This window comes from Dryas octopetala, chromosome 2 (assembly GCF_963921425.1).
Source record: "Dryas octopetala chromosome 2, drDryOcto1.1, whole genome shotgun sequence".
Classification (NCBI taxonomy): domain Eukaryota; kingdom Viridiplantae; phylum Streptophyta; class Magnoliopsida; order Rosales; family Rosaceae; genus Dryas; species Dryas octopetala.
In genome coordinates this window covers 26,733,927-26,757,872 of record NC_141367.1, presented here as the reverse complement: position 1 = coordinate 26,757,872, position 23,946 = coordinate 26,733,927, and the positions used below count along the sequence as shown (strand labels likewise).

Genomic DNA, 23,946 nt, shown 5'->3' with positions numbered 1-23,946 from the left:
TGGTCTTCATCGGATATTTCTTTTTACACCAATGTTTCATAGCCAAAGGTGAAAGTTTAAACCAAAAGATCCCTCATGAAAAACGCCAAACCCATAAAATGGCCTAAAGGGAAACTCAAAGGGGGACAAATTTAGTTACAAAAGTTGTGCAGTCAGCCCATTACCAAGTTGAAAAGCAGTGGAGAGAAATTTGTATTGATTCCTAATAAAGTAGCATTAATTGTTAGCTTTGTTGCTTACGAGTTCAGAAAGAAATTAGATTAGGAATCACTACCCATAATTTATTTCTTACCAATCTCCATAACTTAGGCTGTGCATGTGTAGCCAGTCATATACCTTATTCTTCAATTTCACTTTTAGTGTCCAACTATATATATAGCACCAATCCACCAATCCACCAATCCACCATCTACTATTTCAGTTTGCATCTCTACCCACCTCTCTCTCCCTCTCTGCTCTACACACTACACTGTACACATATGGAATCACATTGCTCAATAATACTAGTTCTAGTTGTCACTATTTTTGTGTCACTCCAAGTGAGCTTGGCCTCAACTCCATGTAAATTCCCGGCCATATTTAACTTCGGTGACTCAAACTCCGACACTGGTGGGTTGTCTGCAGTCTTCGGCCAGGCCCGTCCGCCCCATGGAGAGTCCTATTTCCACGGCCCAGCTGGCCGTTACTGCGATGGCCGTCTTGTTATTGATTTCATAGGTACTCTTACTTCCTATACTACAATTCCCATGCTTCTTACTTTACCATATATCTTCAAGTTGGGTTTGTCACAAAAATTTTGGTAGCTATTAGCCAAACTTTGAAACTAGAATCCCCCATTAATATACAATGATGAGTGTAGTTGTTATTCATTTTAAAGATTAAGTGAAAATTGTTCCTAAGTTTTGAAGGGGAATCCACCGACGCTCTTAGGTTGATGATTGTTGGGTCCAGTCCAATCTGCTGTAATGTCACGTGTAAATTTGAATTATAGAATTGAATCAGTTTGGAAGCTACCAAAACGACAAAATACCTCTGTCATATGAGTACATGGCAAGTATTAGGCTAGCTGTTTTTACGTGAACCAAATCAGATTGACTATCCAATATGATAATAACTATTACTTGGTTGATTAATCAGAATGCTCTGTTTTTTCAGCAAACAGCTTTGGATTACCATTTCTTAGCGCATATCTTGATTCTGTGGGCACCAACTTCAGCAATGGAGCCAACTTTGCCACAGCAGGCTCAACCATCAGACCCCAGAACACTACTCTTCGTCAGAGTGGGTTTAGTCCCATCTCCTTGGACGTTCAATTCAACCAGTTCTACGATTTTCGTCGTCGATCCCAACTTGTTCGTAGTCGAGGTCATAATAATAATGCTACTCATATTAACTAAACTTGCATGCTTGTACTTTTATACTACTAAAGGCTAAAGCAGAAGATTAATTGCAATGTAGGTGGAGCTTTTGAACACCTATTGCCTAAACCAGAGGACTTCTCTCGTGCCTTGTACACCTTTGATATTGGTCAAAACGATTTAACAGCTGGTTACTTCTTGAACATGTCCACCACCCAAGTCAAAGCATATGTTCCTGATGTGCTAAACCAGTTCAAAAACATTGTCAAGGTTAGCAATAAAAAAAAATAAAAAAAACTGAGACCCTCACAACAATTTGTTCACTAAATTTGGTTTTTCAGTCATTCATTAGTTCCTTTCTATACACAGTATATATATGGGGAAGGAGGTAGATACTTTTGGATACACAATACTGGTCCTGTAGGCTGTCTGCCATATATATTGGACCGCTTTTCCATCTTGGCTGCAGAAGTGGACAGGGCTGGATGTGCCTCACCCTTCAATGAAGTTGCTCGATTTTTCAACCGCGGACTAAAAGAAGTTGTGGTCCAATTACAGAAAGAGCTACCCTTGGCTGCAATCACTTATGTTGATGTTTACACAGCCAAGTACTCCCTCATTAGCCAACCAGAAAAGCATGGCAAGTTGTCCCTCCCCTGCTCTATATATGCCAAATTAATTTGAACATAACCTTCTCTTTTTTTTTTTTTTTTCGGGGGGTGGATTAGTGATTGAATTTGTTGGCATATTGCAGGATTTGAGCAACCATTAAGAGCATGTTGCGGTCACGGTGGGAAGTACAATTTCAACATGCATCTTGGATGTGGAGGAAAGGTTAAGGTTCATGGCAAAGAGATATTGGTGGCAAAGTCATGCCAAGACCCATCTGTTTGGGTAAATTGGGATGGAGTGCATTTCACTCAAGCAGCTAACAAAGGGATCTTTGATCAGATTGTAGATGGTTCACTTTCCGACCCACCAATTCCATTGAAAATGGCTTGCCATGGGCAGCAAGCTCATTGATTTGAATCACATGTGACTCTTTCACTATTCAATCAAATAAAATACTTGAGGGCAGCATAAGCTTTTTGTTTCTTCTTTTTGCTTGATTTCAGGATCTGTCTTGGTCCCCATGGATTAGTACTAATTATATATCTTTTGCAAAGACCATCCTAAGAAGGAGGTCTATGCAATCCTTTAGCAGGAGACAGATAAACAAAGACCCTAGTGGGCAGTGGTGACACAATGACCAATGTCCCTAGCTCCTAGTCTCTGTCTCTTTTCTTTATCTTCTCTATAAATTTCACTCTCCCCCTTTCACTGTAGTTCTCTCTCTCTCTCTCTAGACTATAGATATGGAAACTCACATCCATAGTCATGTTCTCTTTGGGCTTGTAATTTGGGCAACAATGCTTCCTAGTCCAAGCATTGCTTTAAGCTCATGCTCTTTTCCAGCCATATTCAACTTTGGGGACTCAAACTCAGACACTGGGGGTCTGTCTGCAGCATTTGGACAAGCCCCTTCACCAAATGGAGAGACATATTTTCACACCCCATCTGGACGCTACTCTGATGGGCGTCTTGTAATTGATTTCATAGGTACTACTGCAACTTCTCTTTGTTCCTCACTATTCATTGTTACCACTCCCTTTCACTTTCATACACACCATCAAAGCCAACATTGTTACATGGATATATGGGCTGGCGTTTGTTTATTTTATTTTGAGTACTTTAAAATTTGAAAATTTCACACGGCATAGATCTCTATTCTGAAGGACATATTATATTGCTGAAGGGTGGTTGACATGCATTTTGGGTTGTTATACATGTGACTCCATTTCGTGAAGGGTGGGATCCACAAATTGTATCATTACAAAGTTGAAAAACAGGACCAGTTCAGCTTGTGCATGCAGTATTTAAAAACAATGCCATATATGCCAAAGAATTGGGGTCTCCTATCCCATACTGACTATACTGAGCATGATAATGCATCAAACTTGTACATAGTGTCAGTGCCACTCGTGACCTGAACCTGGATTCATTTTAAATTTGTTCTAGCTTTCACCTAGTTTACATGTCCAAATTTTTACTGAGATGCATCTGCTTGTTGTTTTGATCCAAAGCTGAAAGCTTGAGATTACCTTATCTTAGTGCTTTCTTGGACTCGGTGGGCTCAAACTTCAGCCATGGAGCCAATTTTGCCACTGCTGGATCAACCATTAGACCCCAAAACACAACCATATCCCAAAGTGGAGTCAGTCCCATTTCCTTAGATGTGCAGCTTCTCCAGTTCTTGGACTTCCATAGAAGATCCCAAATATATCGCAAAAAAGGTTACTCCTGATTTCACTTCAACTTCTTTTGTTATCATGTACAAGATGTAATGCAAACCTAGACAAAACTTTTATTGCATTAACATTGTTGTTGATGAAGTGGGGTTTGTTTCAAAATTGGAGTAGGAGAATTATTTGAGAAATTGCTGCCCAAGGAGGACTATTTTTCTCGAGCACTTTATACCTTTGACATTGGCCAAAACGACCTGACTGCTGGTTATAAGCTTAACCTGACCACGGAACAAGTCAAGGCATATGTTCCACAAGTAATAGACCAGTTCTCTAATGTGATTAAGGTTGATTTCATTTATTTTTAACATATAATTTGGTTAACGAATTTAGTGAACAAATTTGATGATTGTTATATACCGTTGAGGTGTAGAAATGGCTAACAAATTGATGTGCTTGTATTCTCTTACAGAATGTGTACGATCAAGGAGGAAGATCGTTTTGGATACACAATACAGGCCCGGTGGGCTGTCTACCCTATGTTCTGGACCGCTTCCTCATCAATCCGGCCCAAAAAGATAAATATGGGTGTGGAAGTCCCTTCAATGAGGTGGCCCAATATTTCAACCAAAGATTAAAGGAAGCTGTGGTTCAACTTCAGAAACATCTTCCCATGGCTGCAATCACCTATGTGGATGTCTACTCAGTAAAGTACACCCTCATTACGCAAGCCAAAAAATATGGTAATTCACATCCCTTATGATTTTGTTACATTTAAGGCCCCGGTTGGAATTGTGGTGGAAGACCCAAAAGCTGTTGTGGATGACAATTCTCAATCACCTACAGCAGTTTTGGTGTTTGGTAAAAAAATTAAAAACTGTTTTTTCCCACAATTCTCAACTCACCACAATAAAAACAGAAAGTAGGTTTCTAGGTGTTTTTGAAAGTTGCAGTGAATCACAACAACAATGAATATTTTATTTTACCCATAATATCCTCATTGATTTCTATATTTTTAATTTGTTTATTTTAAATTAAAAATATGTTCATTGTTAGTTATATTTTATATTGTGATAATTAATTATAATATTTTATTTGCACGATTAAAATTATAATATACCTAAAAAAATAATAGACATACTTATTTAATAATGTTGTTCTTAGAAAAATTAATGTTAATAAAAATTTGTAGCCAAAAATTTAAAAAACAAGTAAAACACATGTTATTTTTACCAAACAAATAAGTGAAAGACACTTTTAGCATCATGTCTATTTTAGTAATTATTCACAGTCACAGCACTTTTACATTAACATTTACCAAACACTTTGATACTGTTTTTTGCACTCACAGCACTTTTGAAAACATACTTTACCAAACACTCAGCTGTTTTACTTTACAGCTGACTTTACTTCACAGTTGTTTTACCTCACAGCTGTTTTTTTACACAGCAATACCAAATTGGCCTAGATGAATTTGCAGCAATTATCAAAACTTTTTTTTTTAATTTTGAAAAAAAGATTCGAACTTAGAACCTCTTCTTACAATAATGTAAAAAAAAAAAATACTACCAAATTAATGAAAATCACAACTCTGAATTTGTAGGATTTGCGAAGCCTCTTATAGCATGTTGTGGTCACGGTGGGAAATATAATTACAACCGGTACGTGAAGTGTGGGACCAAGAAGACCATCAACGGCAAAGAGATGGTGATCGCAAAATCGTGCAATGATCCGACGGTTCGGATTAATTGGGATGGGATCCATTTCACGGAGGGTGCTAACAAGTGGATACTCCAACAAATTGCTAATGGCTCCTTTTCGGACCCACCAACCCTTTTGAAAATGGCCTGTCACAGAGGCAGAATGGACCACTGAAACACTTATCACTTGTTGTCTTGTGTTTCCTTTCTATGCCTTTTCACCTTCTAAAGGACTTCGCAAAAGCCAAAAGAAGTATCAAGAGAGGAGTGAACAACCTTTTACTTGGAATGTATTATTGGGCTTGTTTATTGCCAAACAAGAACATCAAGGAAAAGGTAGATGGGCCACCAAAGGCCCATCTCATGCAAGGATTTGTTCCTGACTTTAGGTTATCTCATGTGGTAAAGCATATGCTGTAATGGGCCAACCCCAGTCTTTTATTAGTTTCTTTCTTTATTTTTTCTGGTATTAGTTTTTACTGGTGTGACATGCCCAGAACCAGTTCTCAGAAAACTGGAGGGTCAGTCCTTGAATAAATGAATAGGAATCCATTTTTTGGTTCCATAAAGCCCTAAATCCAAAGGGCTTTAGTTAGAGTCTAGATCAGAAACTTTATTGTAGAAAGTTGGGACATCTCACTTTCACTGCACATAATTTGTAGACAGACTCTTCTTCTTTGTGCTTCACTCACCTATGCAGCATTGCCAAGGATTTTCTACACTCTAAAAAATAATGATAAAAAAACCAAAACAAAAATAGGAAAAACCAAGAAAAGAATAATAGTGAAAATATACGTACATATCACAGAGCAATTATAAACTCAGAATGGGTAATTGGGTAATTGGGATTGGAGGATTATTGGACATGCAAATGTGATCCAATCTGGCATGTCTAATCATGTCCATATTATTCAATTCCAGCAGTAGCAAACTCCCAAATCTCTTGGGCCCATCTGTTCATGTGGAAATTCACTGAAAACGATTACCCTCTAAATGTGCATGAAAGTGGAGCCTTAATTATCCCCTTTCCTTAACTCCTTTGTGCTGTTAATGTTCTTAATGACTTCAATAACTTGTGCTAATGGACCATTTGAGCACCATCATTCCACCTTCCAAGCATAAACGAATAAGGAAAACCCAGATGACCCGCCTGCACTATCATACTCTCCTAATGCAGAACTTGACTCTTGAGTCAACACTTGGGTTGATAATGATGACTCTGGTGATGCAGCAGCAGATAAATATGATGATATTGGCTTGAATATGAACATACCATGCCTTGGACCAGAGCAAAATAGCCAGTCATGGACATCCCAATAAACCTCAACTTTGGTCTTGTTTATATCCACAGACTCATTGCCTCTGAATTTCCAATGAAGGTGCTTGACATGAAGAGCTTGGTTCCCATCAATCTTTATCTCCAATTCTGGATCAGACCCATTGTTGCACTCAATTAAAATCTCATGGAAATTCTGTTTTTCATGAAATTTGATTCTTGTTGAGTACTTCTTCTTACCAAACAAATGTTCCTTCCTTGAAACCAAGATGGGTTCTATGAGTGATGGTCTGCAACCAGTCTTCCTGTATGCATCTTTCTTTTGATCACCAACAAGTAACACCACCTCTTCTTCACACACAATGGCAACATAATAGTCTGATTGCGGCTCAGTCTCACCATTGAATTTTGCAGCTTTTAGGTCCCAGACCACATCAACTGTGATACCATCCACCATGAATTGCTTGGACCCTTGTTTCCTCCAAAAGTACCATGGCTTCAACTCAACCTTGCATCGATAATCCTCCTCTCCATCTTGGCCTTGAACAGAAACAGATAGGCCATGTAGCAACAGATTCTTGCACCAAGTAATGGTGATCAAACGACACTGCCCAGCAATCTTTGTGCTATACACTGACATGAACACACTCTGTCCTGACCTCATCACGCTCGCCGGATCATAAGCTGGCCTTGGAGTGCCGGACGAAAAGCAAGTAGGACTCCCAATTGAATCATGCATGGTTACTCAATGAGGTGTGTAAGAATTCTGATTGATTTATGAACAAATGAAGAGAAGACTCTCTAAGATTTAGTCTTGGTCAGATTAATCAGACCACAAAGCATTGGTAGACATAATGAATGAGTTGATTGAGATCTCACCCATACGATTTGGCAAAAAACTTTTCTTGGCACACACCATGTTATCAGCCACAGGATGATGACCCAATTTCCAAACTGGCAATCTTAAAGGCAGAGAAGTGAGGGTGAGGGTAAGAGTTAACACGTTTTATCACCTTTGAATCTGTTATTACCTTTCTGTTTTTAACAAAACCCACTTTTTCCTTCTTCCAAGTGGTTTGGCTTCAAGATAAGTTTGATCCCCATAAATCTATCTTTTTCATGCATGGAAAAAAGCAACCACCCCTTTTTCATCACATATGAAGTTCATGTGACACTGTACCAAAAATAAAGAACTAAATTTCATATATTAGGGGAGCATATGGGTGGGGTAAAGCAGACTAATGAATTAAAATATCTATATATATATAAGAGATTTGGATTTACGATGTGTGTTATTATACTTCCACATGGTTTGTGCGTTTAAACTCTGTATTATTTCACCAGTCTTTTACTTCAGCATTGAACAGTATACAGGGGAGTTGTGGTAGAAAAGTGAATGGTTTAATATTAATCATTCGTATTACTATTACCCACAATTACTATAAGGATCAAGTATTTAAATGATATTGTAAAGTTTGAGTTACGTGACATTTGATTTAACGGTTATGTAACTTATGTTCACAAGAAGAATAGAAGAGAAAAAAATGTATTTACAAGTGATAACAAATTAATCTGCTACAACTTATATTGATTTAGATCAGTCCACTATTGGCCTACTGCGAGACCACAAATGAAATCAACTGGTTACTGGCCTGGGCTAATCCACTGTTGCATCTGAAATGATTTAGATCAACTATCATCACAGTGATGTCATCCAAACTACCCCTACTCAAAGCCAGGTTCACAAGCTCCTTACAAGCAGCCACCAGTCCACCAGAGGCAGGACTCATTTTACATCCACTGTTCTCTTTTTTTGGAGACTCAATCTTCATGTTTACTCGCTTTACCAATGATATTCTTCTTGACTTTGATGAAGGGCTTTCATTTTCACTCGCAAAGTCATTCTCACCATCTTTCCAGTTGTAGACTGACTTCTTATAGCCTGGAGATTGGGTCCCTTTTGGTGGTTTAACCAGCGAAATCCTTCGCAACTTTGATGAAGGACTCACACTAACACAGCCATAGCCATCATCATTATCTTTCAGAAGATCTCCAGGTGATTCCAATTTTTTCTGAACTGAACATAATTGTGTTACTGTATCAATGGCTTCTTGGTTGCCAACCTACGCAAACAGTCAACATCAAAGTTAGAAAGGATTGACCTTCATAATTCTCCACGGGAATGTGGACTCATACATCTCAAATTCATGCAGCAGGCTGCACTACAATATGTAACAGAAAATGAGAAGAGAATTAAAAATAAATAAAGATTCTGCAAAAATATTGCACTAGGGAAATACTGAAATATACATTGTAACACAAGACTGAATATTCAAATTCGCTAATTAAATAGCCTAGCTGAAAGGTTGCACAGATGTTGTATCTGAAATCTTAAGGGATATACATTAGATAATAGGCCATGGACGTTGAAGTTAATGCGTAACAGTGAAAATTTGAAAATGGAAACTAATGAACCTAAATTACCTAATCGAGGGAATCTAACCTAAGTTTTTTTTTCTAAAACCAGTGCCACCCAAGTGCCACAACAGGCATATCAGCTAGATCATGAAGATTTATCCATACAAAAGGAAAGTTGACACAAAATAAATTTAGAACCTTCAAGATGGACCAAGTATGAGCAAAGATAAGAATGACACAAGCTGGTGAAACAGGCAATGAGAGCACAGAAAAATAATTAAGGACTGCCAAATGTTCCCAATTTTAAGATTTTTTCTAAATCTAACATAGATTTTTTTCATGCATGAACGTTTCCCTTCTTACCTCTTCCCACAGTCCATCCGAAGCTAATACAAGAAATTCCATATCTGGAGTCAGCCGCAGGATCTTTGTTTCAGGCTCGGCCAGCACCCAGTCCTTCAGATGAGCATCTCCAATGCTTCTAGAAACAGAAAGAACCCCATGAACTCTCCATGCTCCTCGGTGGAACTCTACATATCCTCCCTAATCACATTATCAACAGTTGCCATCAAAATCATTTCTAAATTCCCATCCATGCAATGTTGACAATAGTCAGTAAATACCGTATCCTCTATTCTCTTGCGTTCTTCCTCCTGTTCCGCCCTATGATCTTTTGTAAGAGCTTCGGCCACTCCACCTCTACAAAGGACAGCCCTGCAATCTCCCAAATTGGAAATAACGACCTCCTGCCCTTTAATTAAGGCCGTGACACAGCACGTACCACTTCCTACACCCTGCATTTACTCGCAGCCATCAATAAACATTTCCACAATAAATAAGGTCAGGAAAGATGCATATGCATGCTGCACACATGTAATGTCAGTAAGTTACCTCTTTTTTGTAATAAAATATGCAAGTATAACATGGACTCAGAACAACATTACACTCCACAGTTCATTTGAAATGGACCCCAATTTTATGCATCAGGACTCATCATCAATGATGTTTCTAAGAAATTGGATTGAGTTCCTCATGTTCGTTTCAATGTCACATTTACAGCTCATACCTCTAGGATTTATCAGTCATAATACTCAGGCATTAAGGAGAAAGAGAAACCAGAATTGCAATTACCTGTTTCAAGAACTCCTGGTCCGTTTTCAGATACCCAGCTTTAACTGCATCTTCTATTTCTGTACGCATTTCCATCATTTCAAGAATATTATTGTGCAAATTTTCAGAGACAAACTCGGCAGCCTTCTTGCCACCATGGCCATCATAGACGCCAAAGAAAACCTGCACATTAGCAACAAAAGAAGTTAAAACTAAAACAGAAAAAAATTAACTCCAAAAGAACATATAGAAGAATAAGGAAAACCCATCAAGGGTTTGAGCAATTTGCTTACTTTCTTTGAATTGCCTTGTAAGCAAGAAACTATCTTGTGGGTATCTTCCATAAACTTTTTCTTGCCCTTGGCGGATGAGACCCCAACGCCAATCCCACTGAAACAGACGGCGTCGTGTTGTGGCGTGAAATCTCGGAGCTTTTCGGTCGGAATTTCTTGCAAAATGTTTGGGATCTCAATCTTGGGGGGTCTCTTCCGCTTCAGAGAACAAGAACCGCCGCCGGTAATGGGATTGAGCGCGGCGGTAATTGATGAAGACATGGAATGCGATGCAGCGAGTTCTTCAGTGCTCGTCATTGTTGTTGTTGTGGGAGAGAGGCAGAAAGAAACAGAGGCTCCAACGGCTATATAGAATCTCAGGGGAAGTAATGGGGTGGAGTTAAGTGGGGAGTCAAACCCAAGATTGGATTTAGGGTTCGTGGGGTCAAACTACGAGCCGTTAGGATTGTGGTCAAAAGTTTGAAATACATGGTTGAATGTTGATGGCTCGAGTAAACTTTCCCAGATAATTACAATTTGATTTCTCTTTAGAGAAAAAAAAAAACTACCAAACTGGATTATGTGGCGCCAATTGGGACACCAAACGGCGTCGTAGCAAAGAAAGTGGCATTTGTCGGTTTGTCCTGCTTAGCCTTCAACGGAAAATCAGTTGCTTTTTTATCGGCAAATCTGACCTTCACCTCCGTCCACTCACTCACTCACTCGCTCGCTCGCTCACTCAACCCAAGTCAACTCAACCTCTTCTCCTTCGTCCGCAAATGCTTCTCTCTGCAATCACTCACCAACACCCATCAAATTCCACTTCTACCCTCCTATTCACCCCTACTCCCCACAAACTCCCCCCCACCTCTCTCAAACCCAACGCCACCTCCACTCCCACTCACAGACCTCACCTCCTCACCAACGCCTTCTCGCCATCCTCCCTCCAAAACCCTAACCCTAGCCCCCAAACCATCCGCCACGTCACCCACTCCGCCTCCGATGGCGACCCCGAAGCTAATTCCATGGTCCCCTCCGCCTCCGCAGTCGCCTCCGCCATTCGCAGAGCCTCCACCTCCCCAGTAGACTTCATGCAGAGGATCGAGAAGGACCAGAAGAGCGGCCTCGTACTGCCCAGCCCCGACTTCCAGCGACTCTGCATCCAACAGCTGGACCTCTTTCGCCGAATCGTCGATCCCGATGCTCTCCTCTCGGTCAGTTTAGGGAAAACAGTACATATTCTAACTATTATTTAATCCTGTTTCTGAAATTAGTTAATTTTGTTTTGATCATTAGTTTTGGTGTGTGTGTGTGTGTGTTCATGTACTCTATATGTAGGTGTATGTAAGACCAGCTGGTAGTTATGTGATGGACCGATTAGAGCTACGTCGAGTAACTTGCCATCCAGGAGTCAATGCATCAGACATTGTGATATTAGTTGGAAGTTTTAGTGTTGCCACTGGTTTTCGCGCGGCAGAAGCGGTGCTTTGCAATCACAAAGTAGATTACTGAATTTAAATTTTGGACTTTTAGTTGTTGATTGATTGATCTGTTTGTGAATATAATCAGTTGAAAATGAATTTTTAGGTGGAAGTAATAGCTGAATGTAAAGCTGTGGTTTTCCCCATGGTGAAGCACCCCTTTGTGGTGGGCTTCTTAGTTGCTGAATTTCCCAGGATGGAAATGCCGCCTCCCAGGAATGTTCAGAGTGAAGGCTGTGATTTGATTCACCGCCCGACTTCTGAGGAAGCCTATGCTTCGCCTTTGGGCTCCGATATCAAATCTTGGGATATTCACACTCCGGAGGATGAACCATTATTGACAGTGTACAAGCTTAGTGCTGAGCAGAGATCAAATGCCATCAATATTTCTCGCTCTCTAGCTATGGCATATGTTATGGATCAGGTAGTTTATGCAAATTTTTTTGAACTTTTGCTTTGGCCATTAGAAATAATTAATTAAAGCTTTGGTGCAGTTGTGCAATACTTTCAGAATGTGATATTAACAACAAACAAAAATATTACTTTCTACTCTGGTGTATTGGGGGTATGACTATGTTTGTGTCCTTTAAAGTCTTTCATTTTAATTTCTGGGAAAAATGCTTATTTCTTCTGCAGAAAGCAATGTTACTCCAGCAATCGTCATGGCAGAATAATGTCAGGATGGGTAGTCTGATTGAACAAGTAAGACAACTGTTGTTGCATTTGGGTTTTGCATTTACTTTATGGGAGTGATTGTAATTTTCCTATTGTAATGTATTCTCCCAGATTCGTGGTCCTCTTTCTAGCATTCGAACTTTAAGTAAAATGTTATCCATGCATTTGAAGAGAAGTGAGGTTTGTGTTCTTATGTAACCTTATTTTTGTTTTTTTTAGCTCATCTATTTTCACTTTATGTCCTATATTTACATTGGAATGATATTCTTATGTAGATTTCTTATGACATTGTTGAAGATATACTGGTTCATGGTGATCATATGAAAGATACCCTTCAGCAACTCCAGGATGCTGTTTACTTGACCAAGGCACTCCTCTCTCTCTCTCTCTCTCTCACTTTCACACATTTATATATGTTCATGTCATCACTGCTTCTTATACTATCTTCAAGGAGTCATAATATGTTTTTAAGGAGTTTTACTTCTGTCATTTATTCTCTTTTTTATTCATATAGGTTTCTTATCCATTTTCCATTTTTTGGACATTGACCCTTCTAGACTTCTTGTGTGTATGCCTTTTCTACTTATCCTGAAATATGCAAGTTCAAGAGATGTTTTCAGTCATCTGTATCGTAGTTGGAACTTAAAGTCCATATGAGATTGCTGATAACTTTAAAATTTTTGAAGCTCTTCTATATTATTCTCTCTATTACAGTTTTTTTTTTTCCTTTTAATATCAGTCACACTGACTTTTTCATGTGATGTTTTCTAGGCTAATATCATGCGCTATATCGAACATGATTCAACATATGCCTATTCTGACATAGCAAGGTCCCAATTACTGAATGACTTTCCAAGGGATAGTTCCAGCATTAAGATGCAAATTTCAGGTTCTCTAAATGCTGCAGTGAAAGATATTGAGATGCCCATGCCACCTCTAGCCCTTGCTTCTTTACAGCAACATGAAATTAGGTAGGTTATAAATTCTGAGAATCATCTCTTGAGATTGCAAAGAAAAAGAAAAAGAATTGAGTATATCACTAGTGTTTTCACGAGTGCACAGTTTGTAGTTTGTACAGCTCCTTCTGAATGCTTGGCATGGGAGATAATTTTTATATTAATTTCACTGTAAGTCTTTAGAATATGAATGTTTCCTTTTGCTTATGATTGTCAATTATGTCAGGAAGACCATGCAATGTTTCCGATATACTGGCAGATTTGGTTGAGGCTGTAAGACCTCTTGCCCTTAACCAGAAGCGTGTAGTAGAACTGAGTGAACTTGAAAAATCTTTGCAAGTTGCCGTAGAAGAACCTGCTTTACGACAGGCTCTGAGCAATTTAATCGAGAGTGCATTATTGCGCACACACGCTGGGGGAAAGGTAGAAATTGTGTCTACTGAAGCACCGGCAGGTGGTGCTCTTGTAGTAATTGATGACGATGGGCCTGATATGCACTATATGGTAATAGTCACCAACTTTGACCTCTGCTAACTGTATACTATACAGTCTATTCACAAATTAGAGACTTAAATTTTCGGTCATATTTTGTATATCTAAACAATGTGACATCAATACGTGCAAGTTTCTTTGTGTCTGTATGGGGTGGGTATCTCATCTCATTAATTAAAAATGTGTTAGGAAAGGATATAACCGAAGCATTTCTCTGTTTTAGTTTTATGCCAGTTTTGACCATATTACAATTGGTCATAGCTGAATTGTATTTTTGGTGTGTGTCTTCAGACACAGATGCATTCTCTTACACCTTTTGGAGCCGATCTCTTCTCAGAAAATATGGTTGAAGACAACATGACATGGAACTTTGTTGCTGGCCTGACTGTTGCTCGTGAGATACTCGAAAGTTATGGTTGTGTTGTCCGTGTCATATCTCCCCGGACCACAGATGCTGCCCTTGGAGCAGGTGGAACTCGAGTAGAACTCTGGCTTCCATCTCTCATGGAATTATCTGGTATTAATGGCCCTGCTCCAGAGGCGTAGCAAGGATTGCAACTGTCCTCTGTAAGTTCATTCTGGGAATAGACATTTAGTCCCGTCTCTATCTGATAATTGGCCAGAATGTGGTAGAATTTGTAAATTTTTTTCTTGACGATGCATCTAATATTTGCAATTTGGAGGAAGTTCTGTATAGTTTTCCCCTCTTTACACATCATGCAGAGTCTTGTATAGAAATAAGTAAGAATTAGGGCTATTGGAAGCCACATATATCGATTTTATCAGTTGTATGTAAAAGCTCACAAACTTACTGGCTAAAATAACTTTGATTCCTGAGTATGTTTACTTTTATCATCAATTTATTAGACGAAGCATATTTTATAGCCTACAGAAGAGTAAATGGGGAAAAAAACAGAGAGAGAAGTTTACAAATTTTCTGACAACATTATATGATATCATGTTATATGCATGCCGGCTATACAGCCGATGCAGGAACATATGTATTGGGCTGGACTTTTTTCTTTGCTAAAATATTGGGCTGCTCTGTACTTGTATCTTAAAACCTAATCCACGCCCATCTCTCATTTTTTGTCAGAGTACTTACCAAACTGGTTGGTTGGGTCATTACCACTAGTCAAATCCACGAGACAATATTGCATCAGTGATCAGACCACAGTTTGCTTCATTTGTGGCTTCTTGACTAGGCCCTTGACCATGGAGATAGGTTGACCATTGACCAAAAAAAATTAGTGCATGGAGATGGACTAATTTGCGGATGGCCTAACTTAATGAATTTAAGGATTAATTGAATAGTTTAAGATTTCATGTGCAAACTATAGTGATGTCTAAGGAAGAGTAAAACTACATAAAACTCGTGAAGTTTGTGTATTTTAGACTCAAAACCTTCCTTGTTTCTTCTGATTTTATTTTTGGGGTCGTACACATCCATCTTTGTGACTCTGTCCATGAACTTGATGGTGCACCCAACCCCCTCCACGTTGGTGACTCCTGCGAACGTCAAAGCCAACTAATTGCTTGGGAAATTTGGTTCATTGGTTTTTTTTTTTTTTTGAGTCATTTTCTTAGTACAAAAAAACATGGATGCCATATTGCCATTATAATTAGTTGGTGAGTGACTTTGTTAATTTCATACTCAAATACAAAATAAATCTGAGGAATGAGATATATGCCAATAATGTCACGGTCATATATGGTTGGCCACTTAAATTATCCGCTCCTTGTCTGAACATGAATAGAAAGAATGATGAATGATGGAGACTTTTCACTTGGCATTGTTTTTGACCCATTTAAATTACCAACTACTAGCAAATGTAATTTTCATATATATGATCACTTTGTTTATATCTGAATAATTTAGATCTAATCTCTGTTGGAAGCATCAATTAGACAACGTTGGTGGCCATAATCATAAAACCAGGAAGAAGAATCTAGAATGTTTAAGACTTTTCACTTTGGCTTACAAATGTTAGGTTTTGTTTTATTTTGATATGTACATGTTTACATTGTTGATCCCGATGATCTGGCTAAGCATCCGGAGAACGTGGCATGAAACCACTTTAATTCTCGATTGTGGGTGGCACCCTAAGTTTTTGGGTACCACGTGCGAGCACGTAAATGGTTGGAGCACTGCTCCAACCGTCTTTCGACGATAGTGGTGGAGCTCTTTCTCTTTGGCCAGGTCAAACTTCCTTCAAAGTCAACCAAATTTTGGTCACTGATTGCTCTTTGAACCTTCTCTACCGTCTGATGGACGTCAGGAACGTAAACAAGTTAAGTCCACCACCCTACTGGGCCTACTCCCTTGCTTGTGGCCTGGGTTGCCCACTTGCCCCATAATAAAATGTGTGAACGGAAATATGAAATAGAATAGTCAATGACTCACTTGGCCAGCCTCATAAATCACTTGTCAGCTCTGTCTTTGAAACAATTGATGCTGATCGATTCCCTCAATAAACCTTATAAAATGGTTTATATATTTATTATCATGATTTGTATAAAATTTCATATTGCAAATGCCATCGGAGGGAAATGAAAAAGTGTTAGCAAAATGGTATATATTTTCTTTTTGGGTAAAAAACAAAGTATTTTTTGTTGAATCGCTTATAACCACTTAAATGTTAAAAATGTACGCAATATAATCCTATTCTCTTAAAGAGAATGAACAATGTTTATAAAAGGATATAGGAAAAATTAATGAAATATAGGAACTTGACTCTCATTCCTTAAAAATAAATCTGGAATCAATAACCTCAATCAATCTTGGAATACTTAAAGGAATATAAGATGCTATGCATTAATAATTATCATTATTGTTACAATAATACTAGAGATCTCAAATTTATATTTCAAATACACATGTAAATGTTTTACTTTTGTAAAATAAATAATCTTTTAAGGTGAATCATGTATGAATTAATAAAATACTGACACATCATTTATGATCCAAATTTAGGATTCAAATTTGAAATTTTTAGCACTACTCCTTTGCTGCATAGTAATTGGTATTGATTAGTAACTATGATTAGATCTCACGATGATCATAAAGTTTCGGCTCCAAAACAAACATGTTTATGGTAGATCGATAGTGTTGTACATAATTTATCAAATGGCTTAAACTAACAATAATTGTAGTGTTAAAATATAAATGGCACTTTTGTGAAGTTATAAACACTAACATGCACAAATAAAAGAGTGCCCTTCAAAATTATGTTTTAATCATAATTTTTCAGATCAATTTAACCTTAAATTAGAAGTAGAAGTAAAGTGGGAGTGTATTAGCTAGAAATAAAATAAAATTGAGTATTCTACCTAAGACAAAGAAAAATATATCTTTTGACCCTAATTTCATACCCCATAATAATCGGCGAGGATGGTGACTACTGACTTTTAACAATTAAAATTTTAAACTAAATTGTTTTTATGGTAAGTAAATCTATACCAAATTATTTGTTTTTATGGTAACTTATCTATAGCAAATTGTGTTTTTGGATTTTTAGATAAGCAAGCAATTTATACTAAATCGTCAATGCAGCATAAATTGGATTCCTTTCTTAATTGAATGCAAGCCCTCTTGGTCATACTAGATTTGAAATCCTCACACAATTTAATAATACATCCAAGGAAAAAAAAAAAAAAAAAAAACCACCCTAAGGAAAAAACAAGAAGAAAAGTCGAAAAGCAAAAGCAGTAAAAAGCTGTTACATTTTTTCTTGTGGTAAGCCGTAAGATATAATAAATTTAAGTGGCTTACCAATTAAGGACCAGGAGGTCCAGGAATCTGTTTATGGTCAAAATCCTAATAATATCCTTTTTTGAATATAAGTTGGTGGTAAACTGGTAATTGCAAAATTAAAAGTGTTTTTTGTTTCGGAGTTTTATTAGCGTTTTTATTAGATCCCAGATAAATATAAAAACACCGTTCTCCTTGTATTTCCCTCCCGAGTCCAGCCAAGTCCTCCTTCTTCTTCAGCTCTCATCAAATCACTTAATCACATACAATCAATCGTTACTGCCAAACACCTGAAACTCACTCACAATCATATTCTTGTTGCTGTGAAACTGAAATTGCAGCTTTGCGTTTTTTTTTTTTTTTGTCTGTCACGCTTTTTGTTCACCGAGATCACCAAGTTCTGGAACGGCTTTAGATTCACAGGGAGTGCTTTTTTGCGTGATTCTCAGCCTCTGAGCGGTTCAGATCTTGCTCCGGCTATTCAACTATATGAGGTCTGCTTTATCTTTCTTTCTATTTATGTGACTCACTTGTTTCGTTTCTGTTTGGTATCTGAGAAAAAGAAAAAAAAAAGGTTGAGGGCTGCTCAACTGAGCTTAATTCAACTTTTTATCTTCCGACTTAAAACGTTTTTATTTTTTAAGATTTTATAAGGGGTTCTTGCTTATTTATTTCACTATTTCCGAAGCTGCTAGATCCTTGTACTAGTTCGTTTGCGATTTTGGTCATGGAGTTTAATTTTTAATTTAAAGTTGCTAAATATGTTTGATCGCGATTACTTAATGAGCACATATATGCATATGTTTAATTATATGAGCTAACTTGGTGTTTGGGTTTATGTTTTTGGTCGTGTTGTTCTTTATCTTTGAAATTAAGCAAGCACAGCTGTTTGTCTGTTTTAGTTAAAATAGTGGGGAAGTGGGTCTTTGTTACTTAAAATTAAAGTTCGGGTGCTAATTCAAACGGAGTACATGGGTTGCTTAACTACGGGGATGGTGTATTTGAGGATTTGAATGGGTGATTGATTTCTCACTTTGTGTTAGCTACTGGTTGTCAAAAGGAGGCACATGGTTGCTGTTTCGGTAGAGTGTTTGTAGAGGGTAATGAGGAAGAAGCACATGACTTGTTGCTTGTTGTTACACTCATATTGTATATGAAGAATGCCTACTTGATAGGATTGAGTATAGAGTATGCAATTGATGCTGTTAAATGGTCTATGTTTTCTGTAGGATTGATTTGAAACACAGGGAAAAGTGAGATGATGTTATTCAGCGAGATACATAGTTGCCATCTTAACCTTGTGACAGAATAATCAATAATGTTAGGTTGGTAGATGTGGGTCGTGAGTTGTGAGTGCGACCCATCTATTTATATGGTTTTGTCAACCTAGATATATATTTTGTTTCTAATAGAAAACAATACTTGGATCATTCTCAGCTGAAACTTCTTCGTATTTGTATGTAGTTCTGAGTCAAACAATCTTGCTTAAATTCCTGAAGTAGTGCACTCAAACTTATGTTCCTGTTTATACGATAAACCAGGTATTGTGTTCCTTCATGAGGGTCATCATTTCTTTTAAGGGGAATTGGCAACTGAAAAGCTGTTAAATAATGCAGATCAGCAATCGCTTTCTACTTGCAGTTCCTTTTTCCGTGAATTTATAGTCAGAAGCTTGTAAATAACATGGGAACACTTTCACGCAGGTTAAATTTAATGACAGTATTTTCATCGGAATAAGCTAACTTTTGTTGCTCTTTAGATTTTTTTTTTTTTTTTTTTTTTGAGGTCTTATCACCTCAAATTCCAACTTACTTTCTGTAACATTTGCATCTTGTTGGCTGCAGTGCTGCTGGTAGAAAACCGAATGAGACTATGAGGCTTATTGTGACAACTTTTGTAGGAGTAGTTTTTGGATTCTTGATAGGTGTATCCTTTCCAACATTATCATTAACCAAGGTGCACCATTTTTTTTTTTTTTTTTGGGTTTTTTCAGAGTTCATCTGTTACACTCCTTTTTAATACTTACGTAGATGATGAAACATATTTATTTATGTATTTATTGTTCTGGGCAAAACATATTTAATGTGTGTAAAATTTGACAGCTGAATCTCTCATCCAGCCTTCTTCCGTCTGTTGATCTGTCGTACAATGAGGACCAGAAATCAGGCATCTCCGCCCAAACACTTCTAAGTTCCTGGTCTTCTGCCAGGAGTAAAAATAGCTCAAATCAAGCTCAGAGGTCAAATGATACATCGAGGGTATATCATCTCTCCCCAGCATTAGCAGTAGTAAAATTTCTGCAATGACAGGTTTTAATCACCATGAAAGTTGTTTGTTATTCAGGAGTTTATTGCATCTTAGCTACTCCGTAATACAAGTGCAGAAACAGATCTATAAATGCATTGGAGGTTCCTGCACTGTTCTACAATATCTAAATTTGCTTCTGATTTGGTCAGGGGAGGGAATAATGTCATTTTTGGTCGGTTTCAACCTGAGAGGAACTGGTTGAAAAGTAATCATCATTTGATAATCTTAATAAAGGACTTCCTCAAGATAAAAAATATTATATTTTCCAATGATTCATCCAGAGTCCTTAAATTATAATTTAATAGCCATGAGGGTCATGATTTTTCAACTTGACTCTCTCATTGAAGCAATTTGCAGAAGAGCCAAATTGCGAAGGAAGGGGTTTCATTTCCCTAATATTGTTCTTGTTTTTTGCTCATTACTTCTAATGTTTGAATTACTTCTAATGATGTGCAATGATGTATCTAAATCAGGGACTAATCTGCTTTATTTGTATATTTTTTTACTATGAGAACATGCCCAATAACTGCTAAATATGACTATCATTAATACAGTTGACAGTTTTCTTTTCTGATATTACAAATGCTCATTATATATAGGTATTGCTTATTGTACTTTAACCCTACATTTCCTGCTTCCCCCTGCATTTACTGCAGATATGGGTGCCATCAAATCCTAGAGGTGCAGAAAGACTACCGCCAGGAATTGTTGCAGCTGAGTCAGACTTCTACTTGCGCAGATTATGGGGCAAGCCTAGCGAGGTGTGTATTCTACTGTTATACAAGCAAAATAGTTACAATTTGGACTTTCCAAAATGCCTAGAATGGTCCAATGATTACTGAAGATAATGCAGAGTAACTGTTGTTGATGGATTCAATTAGTATTTGGCGTTCAGAGAACAATTTTTTGTTGCAGAGTTTTCTGTTTTCTTGATCTGAATTACTCGGTAATGCATATGGGACACTGAAAAAGAAAGATATTTGACATGTACATGGTGACGTTAATGAAATGATGGAATATGGCTGTTGCAAAAAAGCTGGAATCTTCTGTGTTGGACATTTGTTTTATAGATGGGGTTATCATACAGTGGGAATTCATATACAAAGAAATTAACCTAAAAAGTTTTATCTGTTTATTTTATCGCCTAATGAAAACAGAAGTCTGTTATATCTACCATTATATACCAATTTTTGCTTTTAAAGAATAAAAGGAAAACAGTAGAATAATATGAAAAGAATTTGATTTTTTCTTCAAAGAAAAATTCTCTTTAGTCTGAGTGAGGCCACAAAGTTGCTCTTAAATCTGACTCTGCTGGTAACTCTTTAATGTCTATGATAGTCTTTTTGTTTTTAGAGGCACAAAGATACTTCTGGTGTCAATATATAACTTGGTTCTTTGTCATTTAAAGTACAAGGCTTTTGATTGAATTTGCAATTGCAGGATTTAACCATCAAACCTAGGTACCTTGTAACATTCACTGTGGGTTACAATCAGAAAAAGAATATTGATGCAGCAGTGAAAAAGGTCTCTCTCTCTCTCTCTCTCTCTCTCTCTCAGGTGGGTGTGTGTGACTAAATATGTTTCTCTCACAGTTTTCAGAGAACTTTACGATTCTTCTTTTTCATTACGATGGCCTGACAACTGAATGGGATGAGTTTGAGTGGTCTAAGCAGGCTATACATGTTAGTGTTCGTAAGCAAACAAAATGGTATGAACAATTTCTAACTCCTGTTTGTAATTCAAAATGCATGTACGTAATGGATAATTTCTCTGGTTTATGACTTCTAAATGCTTCTCAAAGGTGGTATGCCAAGCGATTTTTGCATCCTGACATTGTGGCTTCATACGACTACATATTTATCTGGGATGAAGACCTGGGAGTTGAGCATTTTAATGCAGAAGAGTGAGTTTTGGTTACAAAGTAATTCTTTTATGTTGAATTTGTTAGTTTAATAATAAACTTTGCTACGCCTCCCTTTTCAATCTGATTTCAGATACATAAAACTCGTGAGGAAGCATGGTTTGGAGATTTCACAGCCTGGTTTGGAACCTAACAAAGGTTTAACATGGCAGATGACAAAGAGAAGAGGTGATCGTGAAGTTCACAAGTAAAATCACTGGACCTTTACTGAAATTTGTCTATTTCAGGTTTAGTTGATGAATTATGAAATAACCTCGTCCCTGAAATTATCCAGAGTAACAGAGGAGAAACCGGGATGGTGCACTGACCCGCATTTGCCTCCATGTGCTGCGTAAGAACATTAAGAAATTATAAAGGGCGTTTAAGTGGTGGTGTTTTTTGTGTATGCTTTGACATATGCTTTTGCGATGTCTGATATTTGGGTTTAATAAATATTTCTTGGTTGTCACTTTTGTTAATTCAGGTTTGTTGAGATCATGGCTCCAGTGTTCTCTCGAACTGCCTGGCGCTGTGTGTGGCATATGATTCAGGTACATAGATCACAATAATCTTGTCATTATCACCACTTGTTAATGCTCAATTATATTACCCGGCTTGTCACTTAATTTTATAATTGCAGAACTTTTTTTTTTTTTTTTATGAGTTATATATAATTGCAATACTTTGTGATTGCAGAATGACTTGGTCCACGGGTGGGGTCTTGACTTTGCCCTTAGAAAATGTGTAGAGGTGAGTGACCCACATCCTGTCCTCCTTGGTGTTTCCATTTTGTTCTCTAACTATCACTTTGTCCTTGGTGGGACCGTGGGATTTCAATGGAAATCATAATTAAAATGTGTTTTCTTGAAAACAGCCTGCGCATGAGAAGATAGGAGTTGTAGATTCTCAGTGGATTGTTCATCAAACTGTTCCATCACTCGGAGCCCAGGTACTTGCCATCTTTGGACACTGTCTGTTCTCTTTTCCTTGGTAAACAATTTTTAGACATTGGAATGAAATACTTAATCATTCTTTTGGCTTTTGGTAGGGTGAAGCATACAATGGAAAAGCACCATGGCAAGGGGTATGCAAAGCCTCTTATTCTACTTAATGTATTAGCCATTGTTGTCTTGCTATCTATCTATCTATCTATTGGGACCTTATCAACAACTACTTACATTATAAACAACTACATGCACTGTTTGTTGGTATCTTATGAGCACAAAGAAAAACAAACAAAGCATTGTAGAAATTTGTTTATATAAGTGTGCTGATATCACTATTATACATTTATACTGGTGCCAGGTGAGGGAAAGGTGTAGAAAGGAATGGACCATGTTTCAGATGCGGGTAGCAAATGCAGAAAATGCATATTTTAAGGCTATGGAGATTGATTCTTTCAATTCGACAACCCACTAGGGGAGCGGAGCAGCGATGACACAGCGACTGTACACAATCATGACCGTCATTGTGCTTAGAGTTTTACATAAATTTGTAGAATCCATTATAAATTGTGCTATACATTAATTGACAATCACAAGTTTGGGCCTTGGTTAAAGCACGACATGAATTTTTACCCTTAGAATTTCAGTGGTTAGCGATGACTGCTTTGACATGGGTGTAACATATCATTAGTACGAGCATTGTTGTTACTTCTGTATGAGATATTATACTTTTTAGTTTTTTGGCCGGGGGATATTATACTTGTTAAACATTTGTAAATAGGGTAACCAATAAAATCAGCATATGGCACAAGTGTTGGTTTGGCCAAGGGGAAAGGCTGGGTAGTTGTGGACTTGTAGGTAGGCGTGCCACCAAATTCCAATAAAGACAGGTTTGGGGCAGGCAATGTGCACGATTTGTGGAGAAAAAAAAAAAAATCTTGAATACGAATACAACTCATCTTTGCATTCAACCTCTTAGGTGAGAAGTTATCTGACCAGTATAAACCTCATCTTTTACATTAAC

General features: G+C 37.6%; 5 protein-coding genes across 11 annotated transcripts; 4 read left to right on the top strand and 1 right to left on the bottom strand.

Annotated features, from left to right (window-relative positions):
* Nucleotides 1–192: 192 nt before the first annotated feature.
* On the top strand, nucleotides 193–2,388 carry LOC147294910 (GDSL esterase/lipase At3g26430-like). The gene is made up of 5 exons (XM_086231588.1): nucleotides 193–717; nucleotides 1,156–1,365; nucleotides 1,459–1,628; nucleotides 1,728–1,998; nucleotides 2,113–2,388. Exons 1-5 carry the CDS (start codon nucleotides 480–482, stop codon nucleotides 2,379–2,381), a joined length of 1,158 nt encoding a protein of 385 aa, XP_086087714.1. The 5' UTR covers nucleotides 193–479; the 3' UTR covers nucleotides 2,382–2,388.
* A 305-nt stretch (nucleotides 2,389–2,693) lies between these two features.
* Nucleotides 2,694–5,950, top strand: LOC147294909 (GDSL esterase/lipase At3g26430-like). Of its 2 annotated transcripts, none has more exons than XM_086231587.1 (5): nucleotides 2,694–2,957; nucleotides 3,482–3,691; nucleotides 3,818–3,957; nucleotides 4,113–4,383; nucleotides 5,244–5,950. In XM_086231587.1, the coding sequence occupies exons 1-5, from the start codon at nucleotides 2,714–2,716 to the stop codon at nucleotides 5,513–5,515; spliced, it is 1,137 nt and encodes a 378-aa protein (XP_086087713.1). In that variant the 5' UTR covers nucleotides 2,694–2,713; the 3' UTR covers nucleotides 5,516–5,950. The 2 variants fall into 2 exon arrangements, with proteins under 2 accessions (XP_086087713.1, XP_086087712.1); XM_086231586.1 differs by having other exon boundaries at nucleotides 3,818–3,987.
* Nucleotides 5,951–6,139: 189 nt separating this feature from the next.
* On the bottom strand, nucleotides 6,140–10,786 carry LOC147294908 (Protein phosphatase 2C family protein). Its single transcript, XM_086232284.1, has 6 exons — nucleotides 10,438–10,786; nucleotides 10,166–10,327; nucleotides 9,658–9,828; nucleotides 9,398–9,577; nucleotides 8,283–8,739; nucleotides 6,140–7,360 (listed from the first exon to the last, which is right to left on the bottom strand). The coding sequence occupies exons 1-6, from the start codon at nucleotides 10,732–10,734 to the stop codon at nucleotides 6,441–6,443; spliced, it is 2,187 nt and encodes a 728-aa protein (XP_086088410.1). The 5' UTR covers nucleotides 10,735–10,786; the 3' UTR covers nucleotides 6,140–6,440.
* Nucleotides 10,787–11,108: 322 nt separating this feature from the next.
* CSK (chloroplast sensor kinase) lies at nucleotides 11,109–14,860 on the top strand. 2 transcript variants are annotated; one of them, XM_086231960.1, is made up of 9 exons: nucleotides 11,109–11,630; nucleotides 11,755–11,898; nucleotides 12,004–12,321; nucleotides 12,534–12,599; nucleotides 12,684–12,752; nucleotides 12,848–12,940; nucleotides 13,344–13,543; nucleotides 13,759–14,032; nucleotides 14,312–14,860. In XM_086231960.1, exons 1-9 carry the CDS (start codon nucleotides 11,196–11,198, stop codon nucleotides 14,564–14,566), a joined length of 1,854 nt encoding a protein of 617 aa, XP_086088086.1. In that variant the 5' UTR covers nucleotides 11,109–11,195; the 3' UTR covers nucleotides 14,567–14,860. The 2 variants fall into 2 exon arrangements, with proteins under 2 accessions (XP_086088086.1, XP_086088085.1); XM_086231959.1 differs by having other exon boundaries at nucleotides 11,755–11,916.
* Nucleotides 14,861–17,923: 3,063 nt separating this feature from the next.
* Nucleotides 17,924–23,822, top strand: LOC147294906 (transmembrane protein, putative (DUF707)). Of its 5 annotated transcripts, XM_086231532.1 has the most exons (17): nucleotides 17,924–18,265; nucleotides 19,001–19,096; nucleotides 19,236–19,312; nucleotides 19,388–19,474; nucleotides 19,616–19,727; nucleotides 19,874–20,029; nucleotides 20,735–20,839; nucleotides 21,519–21,602; nucleotides 21,671–21,786; nucleotides 21,880–21,981; nucleotides 22,073–22,186; nucleotides 22,274–22,330; nucleotides 22,463–22,529; nucleotides 22,675–22,728; nucleotides 22,853–22,927; nucleotides 23,027–23,062; nucleotides 23,284–23,822. In XM_086231532.1, the coding sequence occupies exons 4-17, from the start codon at nucleotides 19,455–19,457 to the stop codon at nucleotides 23,395–23,397; spliced, it is 1,212 nt and encodes a 403-aa protein (XP_086087658.1). In that variant the 5' UTR covers nucleotides 17,924–18,265; nucleotides 19,001–19,096; nucleotides 19,236–19,312; nucleotides 19,388–19,454; the 3' UTR covers nucleotides 23,398–23,822. The 5 variants fall into 5 exon arrangements, with proteins under 5 accessions (XP_086087658.1, XP_086087655.1, XP_086087659.1 ...); XM_086231529.1 differs by lacking the exon at nucleotides 19,001–19,096; XM_086231533.1 differs by lacking the exons at nucleotides 19,001–19,096; nucleotides 19,236–19,312.
* The last annotated feature ends 124 nt before the right edge of the window (nucleotides 23,823–23,946 follow it).

Excerpts from the sequence above, each read along its gene's own strand:
- LOC147294908 (XM_086232284.1), bottom strand. The coding sequence starts at position 10,734 with ATGACGAGCACTGAAGAACTCGCTGCATCGCATTCCATGTCTTCATCA. Across the intron at positions 9,829-10,165 it reads ACCAGGAGTTCTTGAAACAG|GGTGTAGGAAGTGGTACGTG; the intron begins GTAATTGCAATT and ends GAGTAAATGCAG. Across the intron at positions 8,740-9,397 it reads CGGATGGACTGTGGGAAGAG|GTTGGCAACCAAGAAGCCAT; the intron begins GTAAGAAGGGAA and ends CTGTTTGCGTAG.
- LOC147294909 (XM_086231586.1), top strand. The coding sequence starts at position 2,714 with ATGGAAACTCACATCCATAGTCATGTTCTCTTTGGGCTTGTAATTTGG. Across the intron at positions 3,692-3,817 it reads CCAAATATATCGCAAAAAAG|GAGAATTATTTGAGAAATTG; the intron begins GTTACTCCTGAT and ends AAATTGGAGTAG. Across the intron at positions 3,988-4,112 it reads AGTTCTCTAATGTGATTAAG|AATGTGTACGATCAAGGAGG; the intron begins GTTGATTTCATT and ends ATTCTCTTACAG.
- LOC147294910 (XM_086231588.1), top strand. The coding sequence starts at position 480 with ATGGAATCACATTGCTCAATAATACTAGTTCTAGTTGTCACTATTTTT. Across the intron at positions 718-1,155 it reads TCTTGTTATTGATTTCATAG|CAAACAGCTTTGGATTACCA; the intron begins GTACTCTTACTT and ends CTGTTTTTTCAG. Across the intron at positions 1,999-2,112 it reads TAGCCAACCAGAAAAGCATG|GATTTGAGCAACCATTAAGA; the intron begins GCAAGTTGTCCC and ends GGCATATTGCAG.
- LOC147294906 (XM_086231533.1), top strand. The coding sequence starts at position 19,455 with ATGGGAACACTTTCACGCAG. Across the intron at positions 20,840-21,518 it reads TATGGGGCAAGCCTAGCGAG|GATTTAACCATCAAACCTAG; the intron begins GTGTGTATTCTA and ends TTGCAATTGCAG. Across the intron at positions 21,982-22,072 it reads GAGCATTTTAATGCAGAAGA|ATACATAAAACTCGTGAGGA; the intron begins GTGAGTTTTGGT and ends ATCTGATTTCAG.
- CSK (XM_086231959.1), top strand. The coding sequence starts at position 11,196 with ATGCTTCTCTCTGCAATCACTCACCAACACCCATCAAATTCCACTTCT. Across the intron at positions 12,753-12,847 it reads TGCATTTGAAGAGAAGTGAG|ATTTCTTATGACATTGTTGA; the intron begins GTTTGTGTTCTT and ends ATTCTTATGTAG. Across the intron at positions 12,941-13,343 it reads ATGCTGTTTACTTGACCAAG|GCTAATATCATGCGCTATAT; the intron begins GCACTCCTCTCT and ends GATGTTTTCTAG.